This window comes from Halichoeres trimaculatus, unplaced genomic scaffold (genome assembly GCF_033239565.1).
Source record: "Halichoeres trimaculatus isolate MK-OKI-2021-1 unplaced genomic scaffold, fHalTri1.1 fHalTri1_scaffold_12, whole genome shotgun sequence".
NCBI classification, from domain to species: Eukaryota; Metazoa; Chordata; class Actinopteri; order Labriformes; family Labridae; genus Halichoeres; species Halichoeres trimaculatus.
In genome coordinates, this window is record NW_027437190.1 from 6,037,405 (window position 1) to 6,058,271 (window position 20,867).

Genomic DNA, 20,867 nt, shown 5'->3' on the forward strand with positions numbered 1-20,867 from the left:
CTGGACACGCCCCTGCACAGTAACAGTGTGATATGAAAGTTGACAGGCTTTCAGCCTGAAAGTTTCAGGTTTGATCACCAAAAGCTGGAGGAAAACTCCTCTGTTGATTTTTAAATAATGAGAGGAAAGATAGACAAACTAAAACTTCTGTCCCAAAGAGAGCAGAAAGGTAACTCCTGTATGAGCGCGAGGAGGATTAACGATCAGCTGATGAGAAATACACGCGAGTGCCGGAGCGCAGCACTTATCATTGCAGTATCCACAGACTGATCAAGATAAAGGTTAAAGTAAATATAACCCACACAGAGTGACAGAAGAAACTAGAAAAGCAATTTCTGAAGAAATTGCGCTGTGAATGCAGAATGCTGAAGCAGCTTGCGCTGAACTGCTAATGCAGAATGCTGAACATGAATGACTGAAGATATGTCTGAAAATGGCTGAATGAAGTCTTAATTAACTCGCGCTGAAATGCTAAAGCAGAAGCTGAACATGAATGACTGAAGATGTGTCTGAAAATGGTTGAATGAAGTCATGCAAGGCTTGCACTGAAATGCTAATGCAGAACGCTGAACATGAATGACTGAAGATTTGTCTTAAAATGGTTGAATGAAGTCTTGAAAAGCTTGCGCTCAACTGCTAATGCAGAATGCTGAACATGAATGAATGAGGATATGTCTGAAAATTGTTTTAAGAACTCCTGGAAAGCTTGCACTGAAATGCTAATGCAGAATGCTGAATTAGCCTGCCATGAACTCTTGGATGAAAGGAAATAAATGGTCGAATAAATGGAATGAATGAAGGAATTTAAAGTTGAAATTTTTGCGTCTATTCAAAAATTAAAGGAATGTATCAAATTTTAAAGAACATTGATGGAAATAATGACCTGACTGAGGGGAAAAGTAAGTCAGCTATCTTAAACCCTGTTAAAATGTATTCCTGTGTGTCCTGTGTGTGAGTTTTTTAACCATGTAAGCCTGTAGGCTGAGGCCCATCTGAAGCCAGATGTTGCCATGGTGATCATTGTTTACCAACTGCCATCAGAGAGCTGGTGGAGTCTGTTGATTCCCAACACATTCCCTTTGAAATCAGGGTGTAAAGGTGCTTGCAATTCTGACAAAAAGAATGATGATGAAGCATGAATCAGTGTAATCTAAAATAGGATTTAAAAGTTTGAATGGCTGAATCAATTTAGGAATTAAAGGAAGGAATTTAAATTTAAAGAAAAAAATCTGGGAAAATAAGGAGCTGACTCAGGGAAATGGAAGTCAAATGCTGTTAAAGTGTGATACTTTCTGCCCTGTGTGTGTGTGTGTGTGTGTGAGTGTGTGTGTGTGTGTGTGTGTGTGTGTGTGTGTGTGTGTGTGTGTGTGTGTGTGTGTGTGTGTGTGTGTGTGTGTTCAATCATGTAAACCTGTCTGCTGAGGCTTATCTGAAGCCAGATTTTACATTGGTGATCAATGATAAATTAACAGACACATGCTTGTCTTTGTTCCTGGATGTTTTGATGAGTTACTATAAACAGCTGCATGAGATCAAAGGTTTCCACGGTGACCAGCTCGTCAAGGGCAGCAGGTGCAGGTGCACAACTTTGCCCTTGTTACAGTAATGTTATGAAGATTTTGTGGCAAAGCAAGAGTCCGAATCTCCTGTCACCTTGCCAAAACCGTGAGGGCTAGAATAAAAATGAACACACCGTAGGAATCCTGAGACCCAGAGGAAGCTGTTGATCTAAATTTCATGCATGAAGGTCAAGAAACAAACCCACGAGAGCGATAGATAGATGAGGGAAAATTTACTGATCTCTGAGAAAACCCCTCAGGAATTAACATTGAGGTATATGGGGATTTTTTTTAACTTCTCATGACAGTTGGCCATTTTGTGAAAAAGTGCTCCATCCTTTTGCTTTAAAAACCACTTTGTCAGAAGCAGGACAAGACTACTTACATGCTGAGGGCTTATTTGTGTTGATAGCTCAAAAAATGTGGCTAAGAGAGCAGTTTACCCAGAAGTTTCTCAGGTCTTGTTTCCCCCTCTCCGTGCTCTGTCGTTTGAATCTCCCACTCTGAGCCAAAACATTCCGTCCAATACACACCAATGTTAAACGGCTCAAAGAGCTGAAATGCATCATGACCTTTGAAGGGTCATTGTGAAGAAACTATGAATGCTAGGAAACATTTGAAACCCACTGACTGAAGCCAAAAGATAGCTGAATATTTTGAAGTTTGAATGGAGTTTGTAGCTGAATGTATGACTGAATGAGGAGGGTTTTAAGCAGGCTGAGAAAATGTCCTGAAGGGAGAAAATTTTGAAAATTCCCCATTCATCTCTATGTGACCAAAATTTCGTAAATCGTCGAATATCTCGGAAATTATTCGTGAAAAGTTTCTGAAAAGTCATAGCCCCCTTGTCCCCACTGAAACACACGTTTTGAAGTTTGAACGGTGAAAATCGGTTGAAGTTTGCTGGAGTTTTAGCGGTCCAAAAAAGCGGGCGGAAGAATGAAGAAGAAGAATAAATTTTTTTGTCACAGAAGAACATATACTGTGAATGCATTGCTGCATTCACAGCAACTAATGCTGCTAAATCTTTTAAATCTGGGCATAACGGTAAACATGAGTTTTCTCCGCGACTAACGTATACGAATCATTACAGCATAGTGAACACAGAGGGAGAGCGCGTCTGTAAACACTGGTAAATGATCATAGGAAGCGCGGATTTGATTTCCTCAAGCAACTTTTTTAGCCATGGTCCGCATGTGCCTATAATGTGTGTGCTTCAGGGCGGAACTCCATCATGCGTGATGAGGAGTGATTTATTAAATTTAAATCAAAACAGACATCAAATGTTTCTGTTAAATAATGGGGCTGCTGTAGTACTGTGGGCAAGAGATTATCAGAGTAGACAGCTTTGTTAGGGATGTGAAGGCACCCTGATCCTGAAAAGCTTTGTTCTTGCTGGTGCTCTTCTGCTCCTAGAGCTCTCGCTGTTGCGACTGTAGCACCTGTTCAGCGTGCCTGAGATGAGCCTGGTAGGTTTGGCTCTCTTCCATCTTTTAACGCAGGGCGTTGTTTTGGCTTCCTTGGTAGCCTTGTCCTGTGTCGTCTTCTATAGCAGGGCGCTGTGATCGGCTCGCAAAGATGTGAAAGCAGCCTGATCTTGTGGAGCTTTGTCAGCAGCCTTCTTCTGCTCCTGAAGCTCTCTGTAGAGCCTCAATCCTCTGCTCTGCACTTTTGATGTTGTTCTGGCCACTCTGTCTCTCTTCTGCCATCTTCTGCAGCAGGGCGTTGTGTTTTTTCGTCATCCACGCCATGGTAGCCTGATCCTGGGCCACCTTGTCAGCATAGACCTGGACTTGATTTTTAAGGTTGTCCACCACCTTCTTGGCCTCATTTATTTGATTTTGGTGCAGGACGTGAAGCTGACTGTGAGCACCTTTGATCTGCTCCAGTTCCTGACGCAGGTGTCGTTTCCTCCACCTCTCCAGGTCCAGCTCAGCATTGTCCACCTCCATCCAGTGATTCCCACCATTAGCTGCCTTCTTGGTCTTCAGCAGCTGCAGAGGTGGAATTGGTATTGAGGCATTTTTAAGCAGTGCTTCTAGCTCTTTGCACCTGTTCTGGTACACTTCTCTGAGGTTTTTCTCTTTGACCAGATTTCTCTTGGCCATATCCAGTTCTCTGCTGTGTACAGCCTTCTCTTTCTTCTCTTGCTGGCAGGTGCTCCTCTCTCTGTTCAACATGATGTTGAGCCTGCCTGTGTCTTGCTGGAGTTCATCAACTTCTGACATGTTGGTGTTTGCAGCTCGTCCTTGGACCTGATGTTTGAAGGTCTTCAGGTTGAGCTTGCTTCTCATTTTTTTGCCATCACTGGCATTGGTATGTGCAGTTTTTCTTTTGCAGGTCTTTCTGTCGGCCTGAGTGTTTCCTGCCTCCTTTTTTGGATACATTTTTCTTAGTTTGCTGGCTCTCTGTTTGACACTTGTGTCTCTAGTGAATGATCGGTTTGAAATGATCTCTTGAAAAGCTGCTCTCTCACAGACCTGCTCATGGAATGGAGTCCTCTCTAACTTTGTAATGAAGAGCTTCCATAACTATATTTGCGTTTAGGTTTAAACTCAAATTAAAATTTAAACATGTAGAGGCCACACTTCTTCATTCTAAAATGTCACATTACTTATATGGGAAATGTCTTTAAAATGAGAATTGATTCACTAACATGGTGATGGATATGATATAAATCCATCATACTGGTTTACTATGCTCATCCTTAAAGCCATTGAGATTGTAAACTCAAACACACTCTACAAGACGGGACAAAGCAGACACTTTCTCCTGAGCAGACTCAGGTCTTTTGGTATGGAGGGGCTCTCTGAAGTCCTTTTACAATAAAAAAATACATTCAATTTGAGTTTCAGTCTCACTTTTTTTAAATTCTGTTTAATAGATATCTGAATTCTGTGTCATAAGGTGCTGCTGGTCTTTAAGCTCATTAAAAACTGCTTTTGTAACTCATGCTTTACATGTGATGACTTAAGTACAAACTAATACTTGACTAATGCTTAATTAACGCTAAATAGTCTGTTGTTAATAAAAGTGTAACCAGCATGGGTGTTACCAAAGGGATGCATGTGTTACACTTTACAATAAGGGTCCAAACAGCATCTAGTAATCGTTAACTATAGTTAAGTAAAGCTTATAAGAGACTCTTTTACATTTATTGAGGTTTATTTCAGGTTACTAATGTTGAAGGAAAACAATGGATATCACTTTTGGTGCTTTTTAATGTATCAATTAACTCTTAACAGTAGACATTAATTAACTGCTTATTAATGCTTAACTGATATGTTAATTAATAATAGGTAACACATATGGCTTACTGAACTTAGGATTAATGCTTAATAATGCCTTAACTAATGATAATTAAGGGACCCTTATTGTAAAGTATTACCATGACGTCCTTTCAGTGTCATTTTTGGACGTCTAATTTTGGTCTCCTGAAGGAGCAGACTGTTACTCCAGACAATGTCTTTTAGCGACGTCCACTGAACGTCCATTTATGACGTCAACAGCACCCCCCACTGCGCAAACAGATGTTCAAAAGATGTACATCCTTTTTGGAAATCTTATTTTAAACATAGGTTTTGAATTAAAGTAATATTTTGTTTGTTTACATTTCCTTTTTTTTGTTCCATTTCTATTGATTGAAACAAAGTAAAGGTTATAACAGGGTTATAAGAGGTTATAAAAACACGTCTGACATACGGTTGAAAACGTCACCATGATGCACTTTATTTTTCTGCAGGTTGAACATCCAGAACCGTCAAAAATGTAAAATCTCTCTTCAGATTGCATAAGCCTTCATCATTCATTCATTCATTTCATAGCAGAATAATATAACTTCTTTAATACACATGACTTTACAATGTTTCAGCTCACACCTCTCCTGAACTCAATTAAAGGGTAATCCAGGTATTTTTTTAACATGTTGCAGGCTCTGAAAGTAACTGTTGGATTTGTCCAGGAAGATATCACAGCTGTAACAGATTTTAACTCTAAGAGCCAGACCTAGAGAGAAAGAGCAGGAAACCGGGTGGGAGTGGGGATTGGGTGTGCATTATACGGGGGTAAATTTCTTTTGTAACTTTTTATTTCTGTATTTTTGTTGTTATTTCTGATTAAACCTTCAACTTTCACCCCTTTAAGGACATGGCTGACGTGTGACAGGTGGGAGTTATGACTGAGGTAGCCTGGTGATGGGTTACAGTGGACGGTGACCCCCTACTTTACCAGTCCAGTGTTGTCAGCACCTCACAAAGGGGACCTCGATCTCCCTCACATCCAACCAGCCGCACCATGTGCTTCTTTTCTTAAAGATTTAGCCTTTTTTTTTAGATTAGTTTGGGGTTCATATAAGGATGAACATTAAGGTTTTTTTTTAATACTCTTGTAATAATCATTTAGTGAAACCATAACTTGATTCCTGTTTTAGTTTGATTACCTTAGTTCATTATTAGAGCTGCTTTTGAGTTCGTTTAGCTGAATGAGTTTTCACCCAGATGTATTTTTCATATGGTTTCTGTTATTGTGAGTTTTCGCTTTTTCTTTTTGTAAATAACATACCACTTATTTTTTTTGCTGAAACCATTTTTTTTGTCTTGGTGGCTGCTTGGGATCTGAAGGAAATGGGCTTCAACATGTTGTGTCCTGGCCACCCCTGGACAGGGCATAACATGGGCATCCTGTAGCTGCCTGCTAAGAGGCTAAAGGCCTAACTCAAATGAAGCTAAGTTGAGTTCAACATTTCTTATATGGCATCTGATGACGATAGGCTTCAAAACTCTGTATAAGAAATAAATACGTGATGTCACCGAGACTACATCCATCTTACCAAACAGTCACTGTGATTACATGTTATTTCAGTGGAGTCTGGAGGCACAGAAAAGAGTTGTGTGAGGGCTGTAAGTGATTTAAAAAGGTCTACCACAGTGATGCTGCACTGACAGGATATGGGCTTTAGTCACCTCTCCTTCCCCAAATCAAAAGATATGTCTCTTTCTATCAGTGTTAGCATTCATCCAGCAAATTCTAACATGTTGCTGCTCCGACTGTCACTGTCATGGCTGACTGCTGATGCCAACTTGTAAAAATACCAGCATACACCTTTAATTCAGTTCCAGACACAGTCCAAACCATCTTACTGCATTGTGATTTTCCACACAGCTCATGATAAAAACCTGCTGTGTTTTTGTGTCTGCCATCAGCATCATCAGATCCTCAGTGCATAGAAAAACAGTTTTCCTCCCATTCTTCACAAACACAAGTATATAAATTACTTCAGACTCTCTCAGACAGGCACACTCAGTCTCAGCAGTTTCAGTCATGTTGAGGCAGACATCTTCAGCCCTGGAAAGCGTGGAGCTCCTCCTCTTTGAAGCCCTGCTGCTTCAACAACCTGAAACAGAGACACCAGATGAGAACTCAGTGACTAAACGTATACTGACTGTAGAGAGGACACTGAAATACTGTAATAACACTGTAATAAATTCAAATGTAAATGCAAATTTTCTTCACTCTGGGATAAATTAGATGTGTGTACATTTCATCCCACACATGACAGAAGTACTTTTTTTACAAAATAAATTCTGATTGTAAGGCGTATCTAGAGCAAGGGTCTGCAACCTTTACTTTCATAGGAGCTGTTTTAACCTCAGCTTACCTGGGTTAAAGTCATTCACTAAAGCAACTAAATCTACTTAACCTTCACAGTAAAGTGTATACAATTCTATACACAACAAAATTTAAGGAAAAATAATCCAAATGAGAAGTTCTTTGAATTTATGAAATGTCTTAGTTCTTTCATTTTGAATACATTTTCAAAAATTTTAAAACCATTTTGAAATTTTAAAAAATTAAAGAAAGAATTCAACAATAATTGAATTATAAAAAAAAATACAAAAAAATTCAATTTTGAAATGTCCAAAATTTTGCAAAAAAGAAACATTCTGACATGCCATTTTGCAAAAATTCTCAAAAATCTTTGGAATTTCAAACATTTGGAAAATTTGCAATTTTTTTTGTAATTGTAAATTTATTATGTAATTATCATGTAATAAAACATTTCATCCTGAAATTTGCTGGGTCAACATTAAAAAATACATTTACTGAGAAAAAACCCAGTGATGCCTTTGATACTTATTTTACCTGCTGTATATCAGGCAAGAATGGGACAAATTTATCATCAAAACTCTAGAAACTCTTCCTGAGTTCACAAACGTTTATCGAGTGTTTGAACAATAGGGGGTGATGTCTGCTGTTGATGAGGATTACAGGCATCAGAAACTATTTGAATTTGAGAAGATTGTTCTCATTCAGGCGTGTTTCAGGGGAAATAAATCTTTTTTTCATATTCAGTTCATCGCAGTACAATGGGCTAAAAATTCAATCTAAGCTGGCAGGAAATGTTGCCAAACCTGAAAACAGAAGTCAACAGAGACATCCTTTGAGATGCTCCTTTTTTTAGATCATGAGGACGATGTGATTTAGTTGTATAATTAAGTTTTACACACCCCATGGTGAGCTCTGTGAAGGCAGTGGGGCCACACACACACACGTAGCATTTCGAGCCGTCTGGTCTGTGGAGGAAATCCTTCAGCATGGACTCATCCACGCGACCTCTCCTGCCGGTCCAGCTCTCAGAGGGCTCAGAGAGGACGTACTCCACCTGAAACCTGACACACACAAACTACATGAAGTCTTATTCTGAAGACTTCAAGAAAAGTCCAGATGTGGCACACTAAAACTCAACACAACTTGGGTGAATAATGTTTTACAGCTTTCTTCAGAGCCATCCCTGACTCCTCTGAAGAAAGGAAGGTGTCATATTTCCTGGCAGAGTGACCAGAGGGTTTGTCCTCTGCTGCCTCACACAGATACTTAGTCATTTCTGTGTTTCATCTTTAAGCTTCGGCACAGGAACACAAACAAACTGACTGGGAGGAGCAGAAGCAGCAAAGTAGCTCCTTTGTCCTGTGAGGTAAAATATCTTTCTTCATAAAAGGCATCCTGTGGTTTCAGATAAGCCTGTCTGTGGTTAGAAAAAGATCTAACACTTGTGAGGAAATATTAACAAACTTCTTTCACTCCTAAAAATAACAGACAGCTCTGTCTTTGTCAGTCTTCATCTCGTCTGCTTGTCTGTTTGCCTCTGCTTGCATCTGCCCGTGGGGATCATTGAGTTTTCCTTACAGGCACTGACTTTTCACACTCCAAATTGATTAAATATCACATAAGAGACAAAAACAATAAAGGGATAAACAGAAACGCACATCTTCATTACCTCTCAGTGTTAGCAGCCAGTTCATCCAGCTCACTGTGCCACAGGATGTCCTCCTCTCTCCGGTTAAAAAAGAGCAGCTTGGTTTGTCTGAGGACACACAAACAGAAAAAAATAAACCCTAAAATTATTGTTCTTAAAACAATGAATGAACAATAAAATCAACAAATAAAACCAAACTATACAAAAATAAAAATAGAACTGGGGGGGGGCTCTGAGCTTCTGTTTTGACCTCAGCACCTCCAGGAGCAGCAGGCCTGAAAGCACAGCTAGTATGGGGGGCTGGGGATGGGTACCAAATTAGGTACCAACCAAATTCCATCCGTATTATTAAAGGGACAGTTCAGTTTTTTTGAAGTGGGGTTGTATTAGGGCTGCACGATTATCGCAATCGCAATGTCAGCACATGCAATTCAGATTTTTCTCCATGATAACCAAGCAAGTCTGTAGACTCATCATGACACAACTTTTTTTATTAAATCGCAAGCACAATCGCAATCGCAATATTGTCCACCTAATCGCAAATCACACTTTTTCCCCAAATCGTGCAGCACTAGGTTGTATGAGCTCTATGTGACCACTGAGGACATTAGATACAGTAGAAAGGTGTCTCCTCTCCCTCAGTAAGACACAAACTTTAATCGATGGTGACGAGGAAATAGGCGCTAACAGGGAGAGACCGTACCAAATTCAAAGGCTATTTTCTCTGCCTACAAGAACTACAATCAAAAAGTAATACCACAGTCTAAGAGTACGCTACATGAAATATTTTTTAAGTGCATTAAGTTTTCGGATATATAAACATTTATCCGGACCTAACTAACTGGTCATGTATCCTTCCGCCCAGCGCTAGTGCGCTCCGTCCCCCCTCCTCCTTTCAGCTGTAGGGAATGTAAACAAGCTACGCTTCAGGCGCCGGTTGTAGCCTCTTGTAAGTTTGATCAAGTATCGTAATTCTTCTGTTTGTACTCTAAGGATTGTGCGGCAGCGTAGGAAATTCAAAATGAGTGACTATTAAGCTTGTCAAATAACAATCCGATATCGATCAGTCTCCCACCAGTGTCCAATGTTGATCAGTCTGTAACCGGAGCCCGAAGCATAGCTTGTTTACATTCCCTACAGCTGAAAGGAGGAGGGGGGACGGAGCGCACTAGCGCTGCGCGGAAGGACACATGACCAGTTAGTTAGGTCCGGATAAATGTTTATATTCCCGAAGACTTAATGCACTTAAAAAATATTCTATGTAGCGTACTCTTAAACTGTGGTATTACTATTTGATTTTAGTTCTTGTAGGCAGAGAAAATAGCCTTTGAATTTGGTACCCTCTGTCCCTGTTAGCGTCTATTTCCTCGTCACCATCGATTACAGTCTGTGTCTTACTGAGGGAGAGGAGACAACTTTCTACTGTATCTAATGTCCTTAGTGGTCACATAGAGCTCATACAACCCCACTTCAAAAAAACTGAACTGTCCCTTTAAGTACCAAACCATGTAAAATCAAACAGTGCCATGTTTAGGTACCTAAATGCATCCTTGTGACTGTGAGGGAGTGGAAGAGTAGGTAATTTTCCAAAATGGACATGAACACAGCATTGCAAGGTTATGTATTGAAAAAAAAATGTTAACTTGAAAAACTTTAAAATTTTATTACCAAACAAATTGATATTCATTACCACGCAAACACATAAAAAAGTACTGAAAATTGGTACAGCTGAGTACGGATATCAATTGCCAGGTACCAGGCATCGGTACCATGTTGTTTTAAATGTAAAAGACACCAATACCTGGTCGGGCCAGGCCATTTAAAGATTTAAAAACAAATCAAAGAGCCTTAAAATGGACTCTGAAATGCACCGACAGCCAGTGGAGGGACGCCAGGATGGGAGTAATGAGCTCCGCCTTCTGCACTCCAATAAAAAGGCAAAACATAAAAGCAGGGGCCCTAAATTTGACCCCTGTACTTTTATCAGCCAGGTACAATTTGCTCCAGTGCAGTACCACAGATACCCACTAGGTGGTGTAGCTGAGCCAAAAGGGTTTTGTGGTCCACACAATCAAAAGCTGCAGTTATGTCCAACTTAACAAGAATTACATGTTCAGTAAAGTCATTAGCCAAGAGGACATCATTAAAAACTCTCAATAAAACAACCCTCTCCAACAGAAACATTTCATGAATTAAGTTTTGCCTTTTAAGCCATTCAACCAAAACAGGCAACCACCACGATTCTTTATTTTAAATGTGTGTGTGAATCCAGGGTCTGCAGCCTTTGAAGGAGCCAGCACCTACAGCACCACTGTCCATACATACAGTTTCTGCTGCTGATTCCAAAGCCTGCTATGTGATGTCAATACTTTTCAGATTACCTGTTATTCTAAAAACCCAGACCCCTGAGTACAGATTCAGCCTTTTCTCGTATAAACTGTATTTACAGATTATGATACGAGCGATGCTGATATCCTACCAGATTTTAAGGGACTGATTTTTTAAATGTTTGGCAAAAGTTCAAAGTTTCTTATCTGAAAACATTAAATAACACAAGAACAACTAAGACAGAAAAATATCTTATGACCATTAACAAAGCAACTCAGTCAACAAACTCTTCTTCCCCTTGATGTGATTTGGGTTTATAGAGCATTTCTACCTGATTGAGTCGAAGTCCTGCAGCGCCACCTGAATGAGACGAGCCATGGGCGTGAACCCTGTACCTGCTGCTAACAGGTAAAGGTGTGTGACATCACGAAGAGGGCGGAGACTAAAGGCTCCCTCTGGACCACTGACAGATATGTGATCACCTAGGAGTAAGAGCAGATGCATGAACAGAAACTTGTGTCAAAGACAACAGAAGAAACGGCAGTGAGAGTATAAACATCCTGAGTTAGAGAGCAGGAATCAAAAGGCTGCAGACCTCCGCTCTCAGCCCACTCTCCTGAAGGCACCACTCCTCCACTGTCAGAAGGAGGTGACGTCAGGATGTGAAGTAAAAAAATTCAAAATAAAAGTTGCCTTCAAAGTTACATTGGGTAGACACTTGTGGTTTAAATGCAAACAGTCAAATGTTCTCCAACAGGCAGAGAAAAGAAAGTTTGGTGCAGGCTCATGTGTGCTATACCCACTTCAGGACACTAGATGGCCTACTTCAGTCGACAGATAACAAAACAATGATTGGACTTCAGATGACGTGGTTTTAACTCATTTTTACTTAAATATGACCAGAGATATCCAGATCCACTGACCAATTACATATTTATTTAATGGTTAACTTGTTGTAAACTTCATATCCTGACATCACTTCCTTCTGTCAGTAAAGGAGGGGAGTCTCCAAGAGAGTTCGCTGAGAGTGGAGGTCTGCTTCTAGACCCCTCTCAATCAAACGGAGCTGATGGGTGCTATAAGAGGGACAAAGCAGGAGTTTCTGGATCTTTATTTTTTAGAAACTAGGGCCTAGGCTGAGCAGACAGAACAAAAACTTATCATCAGCTCACTGTCAGAGATTTATCTGCTCAATACTCTACTTCATTCAAACCCAGTTTCTGCTTTCTCTGTGACTGCTATTCTTCCTTAACTTTGAGCTTGTTACTCACCAATCTGCAGGTTGTTGACATGAGGGGTTAAAACCCCGTCAGGGTAAACTTTGATCATGAGGTAGAGGTCTGGATCCTGTGAGGACTTGCTGGAGGATGGCGACAGACTCTGATCTATTGGAGTGTACGGCCTCACGACCTCTGTGTCTGAATGAAGACCAAAATAATTATGATCAAAACTTTATCTAGAGCTCTGACGAGGATTCTCAACTGGTTATATACACTGCAGCATTAAAAGACACAAAAAAACTCCTTTTTTACTGTTCAGACTTTCTGTGCACCACATGGTGAGCACTGCGGGTACATTTCTTCTTTTATTCAACACTAAAGAACATAGTTGAAAAATATGTTTGGATCAAAGTTACAGAGGACTCATTTCAGCCTGAGTGCTTTGTCTCTTACCTTGAATGTTTGCTTTGAGGTAGACATGTTGTCCGACTGGCAGATGTCTGACTGACCCTCGTGGAAGTTGTAATCTGAACACGTACGTGTTGTGGTTCACCTCAGTCTTAGAAACTAACACACATTCTCGATAATAGAGGGCTGGGAAAAGAAAGATCATGGACTTTAAAATGAAGACATCTTGAACAAATTGACTTTCAGTTTATGTGAGCAAAAGAGCTACACAAGATCAATCATCAATGTCCAAATACCAGGAGAGAAATAATAGATTAAAAAGATGTAGTCAGTTTAATCATTTCTTTCATCTCTGATCTCACCTCTGTCTTTTTTTCGTACAAATGTGTTGTGAGATTCCAGTGCTTCTCCTAAACTTGTCCATTTTCCCTTGGCCTGTTTGCGAATGGTGATCTGGATTTTTCCCACAGAGAACGACGTGTGGACTAAAGAAACGACAGACTGAGAATTAGAACAGGATTATTCTCTGATTGTGCAAAATTTAAAGCATCCATTAAGGGGCTGTCTTACCAGAAATGTTTCCCTCCACTTCGTCAGCTAGGCCTGGCAGAGATAATCACATGAGCATCAGTATATTTCAGTTTCTCAGTCATCTGTTAGAGGTAATATCTGTTAGTTTTCCTATAGCAAACCTAGGATACTAAGACACTAAGGCTGCTGCAGTAAAATTTGAAGGGAAGAGATTAATTGATGGTGTCCAAAGCTTCTCACAGAGCTCAGTGAATCTCCTTCAGAGAAAAGGGGTTTTAGCTTTCTGAAAAGTATTTGACTTAAGGCTGGCACACATTACAGAATTCTTCAAACCTTCACAGATTCAGAGAGCACACACTTGAGTATACTGAAGACAAATCGCACAAGATCTCTCTCTTCTGATTTTGGAAGGCGCATATTGGAAAACGCTTTAGCCTGAAATTCTCATCCCTGCTATGTATCGGCCATGTACAGGATCATACAAAAGGAGAAGCACAGAAAGCGAAGAGAAAGCTGCATGTGCTTTATTTACATGTGACTTGTTTATGTTTACTCACGTAAATGTATCATGTAGGACATTTTCCCAAGCAGCACCTCGAGTCTCAGAACACCAGCCTCCAGGTCGGCCATGGTACAGCCAGAGCTGGGGATCTGACAGAGACACAAATATGTCATCTCAACTTCTGGTGGAGACACCTCGGTAGTTACTCAATCAAATGCTCATCTATCAGAGCAGACTGCTTTGAGCGAGGGTCCAGGCTTCAGAGCGTTTCCACTGTGAGCAAACAGGCTTCAGACGCCTCATCTACCCATCACTGCTAATTAAGATGAGTGTTTACCTTTCTTTTAGCGTAAATCACAAGATGAACAGTGGCATCTGTTTGGAACCAGTCGTACCTGCATGGATAAAAAAACAGGGTGGTAATAATGTTACTGACAGAGATCAAACTTCACATCTGCACCAAACAGTTTGTTTTTGAAATGTTTGTACCGAGGCCGAGAGTCTTTTTCCGGGGGAGGAGCCACTGAGACAGGCGGGGCCAGACTTGTAGGTGGTGGAGGAGGGATGATAGCTGCAAAACAAGAAAAAAACACTCAATCTCACATATAAGTTCTGTTTAAGCTTAAACACTTTGCAGTTAGTCAACATGATGCTTTTAACTGTAAAATACATTTTTTTGCGTTAAGGACACTTGGTTTAACACAAGTTAATAGTTGTTATGTATTTATACATTTGATTTCCTGGGGATACAAATAACACAGACTCAGCAGAATGGCCCCCTTTTTTCCCCTCTGTTAGACAACTCAACCCTACACTTGCAATTTGTTTGTGTGTAGTGGTAACATTGTTAAGTAATGTTAATGTTTGTTTTTTTTTCAGCAGCTGCGACCAACTTACACTCTCAGAACATTCAACCAAAATGAAAGGGTCTTGAGATTAGAGTGAAGAGGGTGGCTAAACAGAAGATAGCTGGTAGTTCTTATAAGTTTTTCAATAAACCCTATAATTCTACACTTCTACATTTTCATTTAGAAAATGGAATTGTCCAAAGTGTATGAGGTTATATTTGTGCCACTAGAAACTGAATTTTCAGTTTTACAATTCAACTTCAATTCAGAGCGACATGACCATTACGTCACCATGTGCCTGTAAGGGAGACTAATCTAGCACAGATTCACAGACACTCTCTACACGTCTGTGGACTCTCCTGTGTTGTGTCTAGCTGTACTCCTTCTCCCCTAAGCAGGACAATTGTCAGTTCATGATGGCTGAAGACCAGCGGCTGATTAATCAGGTTTGAAATCACATACACACGGTTGTCTGTCTACTATGTTACCCTGTGATCAACTGGCGACTGGTACTGCCTCTCGCCCAGTGACAGCTGGGATAGGCTTAAACACCCGCCCGTATAGAAATGAATGAAAACACACGACCCTTAAGTCAGAGCAAACATCTGGCACAATATTACTCGAGCAATCTCCCTAATAGGCACAAGGTGACGTAATGGTCATGCCGCTCTGATTTGAAATTACATTGTAAAACTGAACTTGCCTTTTGTGAATTGAAATTGAATTTTGTGTTTTTGAATTTAAAGTTTAAAAAGAGTTGAATTTTCATAGCTAAAATACAGTTTCAAATTCAGTTAAAAAATGAATTCAATAGAAAAAAAAACATTTTCAAAACATTAAATTTCCATTACACATCATGCTTTTCAAATTCAATGTTTTAATCTAAATTCAGTTTCTGGTGGCACAAATATAACCTCATAAGAGTGATGTACAATACGAGCAAAAAACTAGACTGGAGAGAAAACCTTAGTTAGTGCTTCACATTACTGTGTTTTTTCAGCTGAAACATTTTTCTGCTCTCTTCAAAGAAGTAAACAACAGAAACGTTAGAAAAAAATTACCTGTATGTGTGTATGTGTGTGTGTGTACCTTTTACAGCTGTGGGGACTTTAGTAGCCATCCTACCAACAAGGCACTCTTTCAACATGGACTCATAGTTCACCCACCGATGAACCTGTACCCAAACAGCAGCGCGTTACAAGAGGAGAAAAAAAAAACCTTTATAAACTACTTTTAATATGAGTTTAGTTTTTTAAAGTGCAAAAATAGGGATGGGTCTGGCAACACCGATGCCTCGGCACAGGTGTGAAGTTCATAGAGTAAAGCCCCGTGTTGGTGTCAGGGGAAAAATTTTGCCTGTCACTGAGGTGCCAAACTGTGTTTATAAAGAGTGCATCTGTCAATGGGATGCGCCTCTTCCAAAACAATATCAGATCTTTTGAAGTAGTATACTTTTTCTCAAGTCACTGTGATACAGAGCCTGAAGTAAGGTGTCTGCTGTTTGGGACCATTTTGATCACATAACGGCAGATTTTCTTTAGATTACAATATAAAATAATAAAATATACCATATAAAATACAATACCTCAAATAATTTTATTGTATATTCTAGATCATTGAATTAGTATGCCAGTTGAGTCTGTGCCTGCAATGATATTTGAGATCCAGCAGGTGGCAGTATTGAGCAAAAGTGACACAATAGCTTTACAGTTTGGGTAATGTGCAGCAATGATTAATGAGGCCTCATCTACCCATCACACTAAACAATCAGACAATACTTTTTTTCAATATATATAAAGGGAAAATAAAACACTGCAGTATAAGAACAATCAGTGAAGATAACTAAAACTTATCTGCCCAAGACAACTTGTATGTTTAAACTTGATTTATAAATTACTTTTGTTAATGTAAGGTACCGTTATCTTATACTGTTGTCATTAAAAGCGCTCTAAAAATAAAATTTGACAAACTGATTAGTTTGCATTTCCAATGAGTCAAGGACACCGGATGTTTACAGTGCAAACGTTCTGTTTTGACTATAAACTACAGCCAAATTCACACTTAATAGATTTTCACCAAATGAAAACTCAGATAATTTTCATTCCTACAAAATATTCTGTGTCTTTTAAGAACCATATTAAAGCATTTTGAAGCCATTCAAATACACCTTCACCACTACCTCTACTCTCCACTTTCCTACCTGATCAAATAATTCAGTGCCGTCTATCCCTGCTGCCTTCATCAGCTCCTCCTCTCCACCAGGGTGATAGTCCATGTAAGGCGTCACATTGTAGACCATTCCTGGGGGAAAAAAAGAAAAACACAGCTTGAGAATTGTGTCAATTGAGGTTGATTTATGACAAAAAGTGAACTAGTCCTTTATTTTTGTCCCATATTTTAAGCCTGGCACATTATCAGAGGCAAAAGGCCCAGCTTAGCACAGCAGTACGGTTTGCATATTAATTTCTGATGTGCGGTAGATTTGAAAGCAGGTGGGATAAATTGATCATTCTTTTTGTATATGAAATCCAGGGGGCTACACCAAAATTTCACACTTTTATCATGTCTCAGAGCGCTTTTTATTTGCAGTGATGGATTTGTAAAAATGCACTATAAACGATAAAAGATTGTAAATAGTTTGTTTTGATGTAAATGTTCTCTCTTTGCAGTGTTATTATTTTTTTGTTTTACTTTACAGGTTACAAAGTTGACTATATCTTGAATAGCAAGTTATATACAGACTTAAAATACATTTCCAAAGGATGTAATGCAATCTTTTGACACTCAGAAATTTGAGGGATTTCGCTACAGAATGTAAAAATGTAAGAATATGTCCTCAAAGGGGGAAAGCTGGAATATCCCTGCTGAATTGAGTTTATATCTGTTATCAACTGTCAGACAAAATTTATGAAAGTGAAATACAAAGCTGATGTTTACAAACAGTATATGCATGGCTTCAATACCAATAACACAGTTTTTAAGGTAAATATAGATATAATGTTTGCATACTTTTGCTGAAAACCTGTCGGTGACGTTTTAATCTCTGAGAGCTCACTGCTTTGGTTCAGTGGACTTGAGAGGTGGGAGGGTCCCTCTTTGCAATCCATTTTGGCAGAGTGGGATAAAGTATCCTCAAGCTGACAGTAAGTGTCCTCTATGGCAGTGGTTCTCATTATTTTCAAGTCACAATTCCCAAATGTGAAACTGTCTGTGTTTGCTTTGCTTTGTTTATGTGTGAATTAACAATTTACCTAAGCACTTCAATGATAAAAAGTTTTCATTTTATGTAGATCTGAATTTTAAGTATAAAAGATGGCACGGCTGACAGTCTCAATGCTCACAGTCTGTTTGAATGCAATGACAGCATAAACCCAAGTTTCCATGCTTTGCTGCCATCACATAGTTAACCTATTGCCAGTCTGAAATGATGTGCCAAGTACAAGTGATATAATATATTAAAAAAACTATACAATCTCCTCCCAGTCAACGATATTTCAGTATATTTTCCCACAATCATCTGGAAACTCTGAGACCACAACTCAGAAGTGCTGACACCATGAAGGTTGTTTGTCAGTATAGGTCACAGTAAACTCTGCCTCCTGTCAGACTCTCTAACAGGCTCCATCACCTCGTATGCAGGTCCAGCAGTCCTCTCTTGTGTTGTGTTTCTGCAGCTCTTCCTGGGTTACTTCAATCAAGCGTCCCCTGAGCCCGGTCAGATCCTTTCCGCTCTTAGCAAAGCGGATCCAGTCCATCAGACTGTGACCTGGCTTTAAGGCCACCTACAGATTAGGGAACAGCACAGTCATGAAACAAAGGAAGGATTGTTCATTGAAATACAAAGTTAGTGGATTGAAACTATGTGGTGAAGTTTGAGACATGGTAATGCCAACAACAGCACTTTAAACAGTTGTTACTGCAACATTTGATTATCCACATTAATAAATGCTAACAGTTGACTTATTTGCCTTTAACTCCCTGCTTAATGTTTACAGGGCTTGTATTATCCTTAATTAATCGTGTATTTGTGTACACCAACTAGACTGCAGTCATTGTAAGGTAAGTAAAAACTGTGAAGTCCATACAAGCGCTCAGTATTCTCCCTATAAATCAGGGTTGGGGTTTCCAGGTGTTACCTTGTTTCTCCCGGACTGTCCGGACGGAGCCACCCGCTGCTGGGAGCCCGGTGCTGGGAACGCCTGGGTCGGTATGTTCAACATGGTCTGAACGCTTCGGAAGCAGCCCCAGTTTCTGAGAAAACCTACTTAAGAAGCGGAGGTTTAATGAAACTACACATGAACCGCTGGTTGCTAGGTGTCATTGAAGTGAGCTCCTTCCTTGTTGTGAAACATCGTTGATGAAACTGTGTTAGGCAATGCTGCTTAGCTCAGTGGCTAAGCTAATGATCCATACTCCATACGTGTTAACCTCTTCTCCAATGCCTCACGAAATAACGCTCAATCATAACAGTAACGTTATCTGTGTTGATACATCAGTCAATAATTAAATCCAATGACCGCTAACGGGGAATTATGGGCTTACTTCTGTCGGAGTGGTTCCGCTTCATGAAAAGACTACACTGACAGTCGCAAAGTTTGACGAAAACGTCAACAAATTACGTCATCGGTCTGCGACAAGCTTTTATTTTTTATTATTATTATAATTTTATTTTTTTTTACTTTTAAATAACCAAAACAAACCATAGGTACAAATTGACCTATAATAAGTTATTTATTTGCAGAGAGATTGCGAGATGGAGAACTTTTGAATGGATTAGTTGTTGTTTGAGATCTAAGAACAAAACATAAAAAGGTAAGTGAAGTTAAGTTAAAGTTAAGTTAAATATAAAATAATAATAATAATAATAATAATAATAATAATAATAATAATAATAATAATAATAATAATAATAATAATAAGATCTAGCAAGAGAAAAATGTGTTATTTTTGTGCTTTTTTCATCATTTCATTATTTTCAGTTATAAAAGGTACACATGAAATTTATTTAGTAAAACAACAAAGTTCGATGGAAAGTTCGATGGAAAATTCATGGTCCTGTTAAAAATTTGGAAAATAGAAGAATTTGTTTTATTTTTAACATCACGCCCTATCTGGAAAGGATTTTTATTTATTTATTTATTTATTTATCTATTTTACCATTCACAGACAGCAGTCCAAAATTATGTATATTTTGGCATGAAAAAAAAACATGGTCAGTGGACTCAATGTAATTTTTTGCAAAAGAAGCATAAATTGTCTTCAGATTTAAAATGGGGCAACAATGCAACTTTGTAAAGGTATAAATGCTGTTCATTATTTTTAGTGTGTTATTTTGTGTCAGGTAGTAAGAGGAATGTTAGATTCATTATTTTTTTAAATTTTTTTAATTGATATTTTAAATCAAATATACAAAAAATACCATTCTATTCCGTCCACCTGGGCCTACTATTTTACTTCAATTGTCCCTTGTCCATTTATTACAGCATTTTTTGTCTAGAATTGGCAGTTCTTAAATTGGCAGTTAGGGTTGTTGTGGTGCTTTTCTATGGCGTCAATAATTATTTTTTTGTTTGAACTATAAAATATTGTGGAAGTGCGTTGAGTTTAATAAATCAGGTGCAACATGTATGATGAGCCTGTGCCCTTGACTGAAAATGAATTATGAAAATAAGAGAAATCCTTAAAAAGGATGCTTTCAGAATTGCCATTTTACATCCACCCTTGGATTCCAATTATTGTTTTTTTTTTTCTCTATTAATAGACCTATTATTATTATTATTATTGTTATAATTATTATTATTATTATTATTATTATTATTATTATTATTATTATTATTAATTTATTTTATTTTATTTTATTTTATCTTATTTTATTTTTTACAAATGTGGATAAACATTTCTTTCATTTTCGAGCCACACAGTTGGTCAAAAAACAATTTTAAGATTTTAAGATTAAAAAAAAGAAAGAAAAAAAAAAGCTGCGTTTGGTCGCCCTCTAGTGTTTACATTATAGATTGCAACTATAAACAGAGGAACGACAAACGCAAGGTGCTTGAGGTTTTGTAATGAGTTACTTTAAACGGCGAACATTTTTTTATATTATTAGTACCTACAAGGCTTTTTATTTAAATGGGCACAAAAATGCAAATCACCCACCTGCCACTAAACTGTAGAAAAAAGAAGAACTATTTCGTCCAGTTCTTGATCCTCTCTCGT

At 38.7% G+C, this 20,867-nt stretch overlaps 1 protein-coding gene across 1 annotated transcript; it reads right to left on the reverse strand.

The window, feature by feature from the left end:
• Positions 1 to 6,475: 6,475 nt before the first annotated feature.
• On the reverse strand, positions 6,476 to 19,248 carry cyb5r4 (cytochrome b5 reductase 4). The gene is made up of 16 exons (XM_074684394.1): positions 19,194 to 19,248; positions 18,788 to 18,912; positions 18,280 to 18,433; positions 16,852 to 16,952; positions 15,741 to 15,825; positions 14,293 to 14,374; positions 14,141 to 14,198; positions 13,859 to 13,952; positions 13,341 to 13,373; positions 13,133 to 13,255; positions 12,816 to 12,956; positions 12,414 to 12,560; positions 11,474 to 11,624; positions 8,836 to 8,922; positions 8,066 to 8,227; positions 6,476 to 6,951 (listed from the first exon to the last, which is right to left on the reverse strand). Exons 1-16 carry the CDS (start codon positions 19,216 to 19,218, stop codon positions 6,897 to 6,899), a joined length of 1,623 nt encoding a protein of 540 aa, XP_074540495.1. The 5' UTR covers positions 19,219 to 19,248; the 3' UTR covers positions 6,476 to 6,896.
• Between the last annotated feature and the right edge of the window lie 1,619 nt (positions 19,249 to 20,867).

What these genes read in the sequence shown, in the direction of transcription:
- cyb5r4 (XM_074684394.1), bottom strand. Translation starts at nt 19,218, where the DNA reads ATGAAGCGGAACCACTCCGACAGAA. An exon ending in GAAAAAGACTCTCGGCCTCG is followed by an intron (nt 14,199 to 14,292) that starts GTACAAACATTT and finishes TTATCCATGCAG; the next exon opens with GTACGACTGGTTCCAAACAG. An exon ending in AGTGGAGGGAAACATTTCTG is followed by an intron (nt 13,256 to 13,340) that starts GTAAGACAGCCC and finishes TCGTTTCTTTAG; the next exon opens with TCCACACGTCGTTCTCTGTG.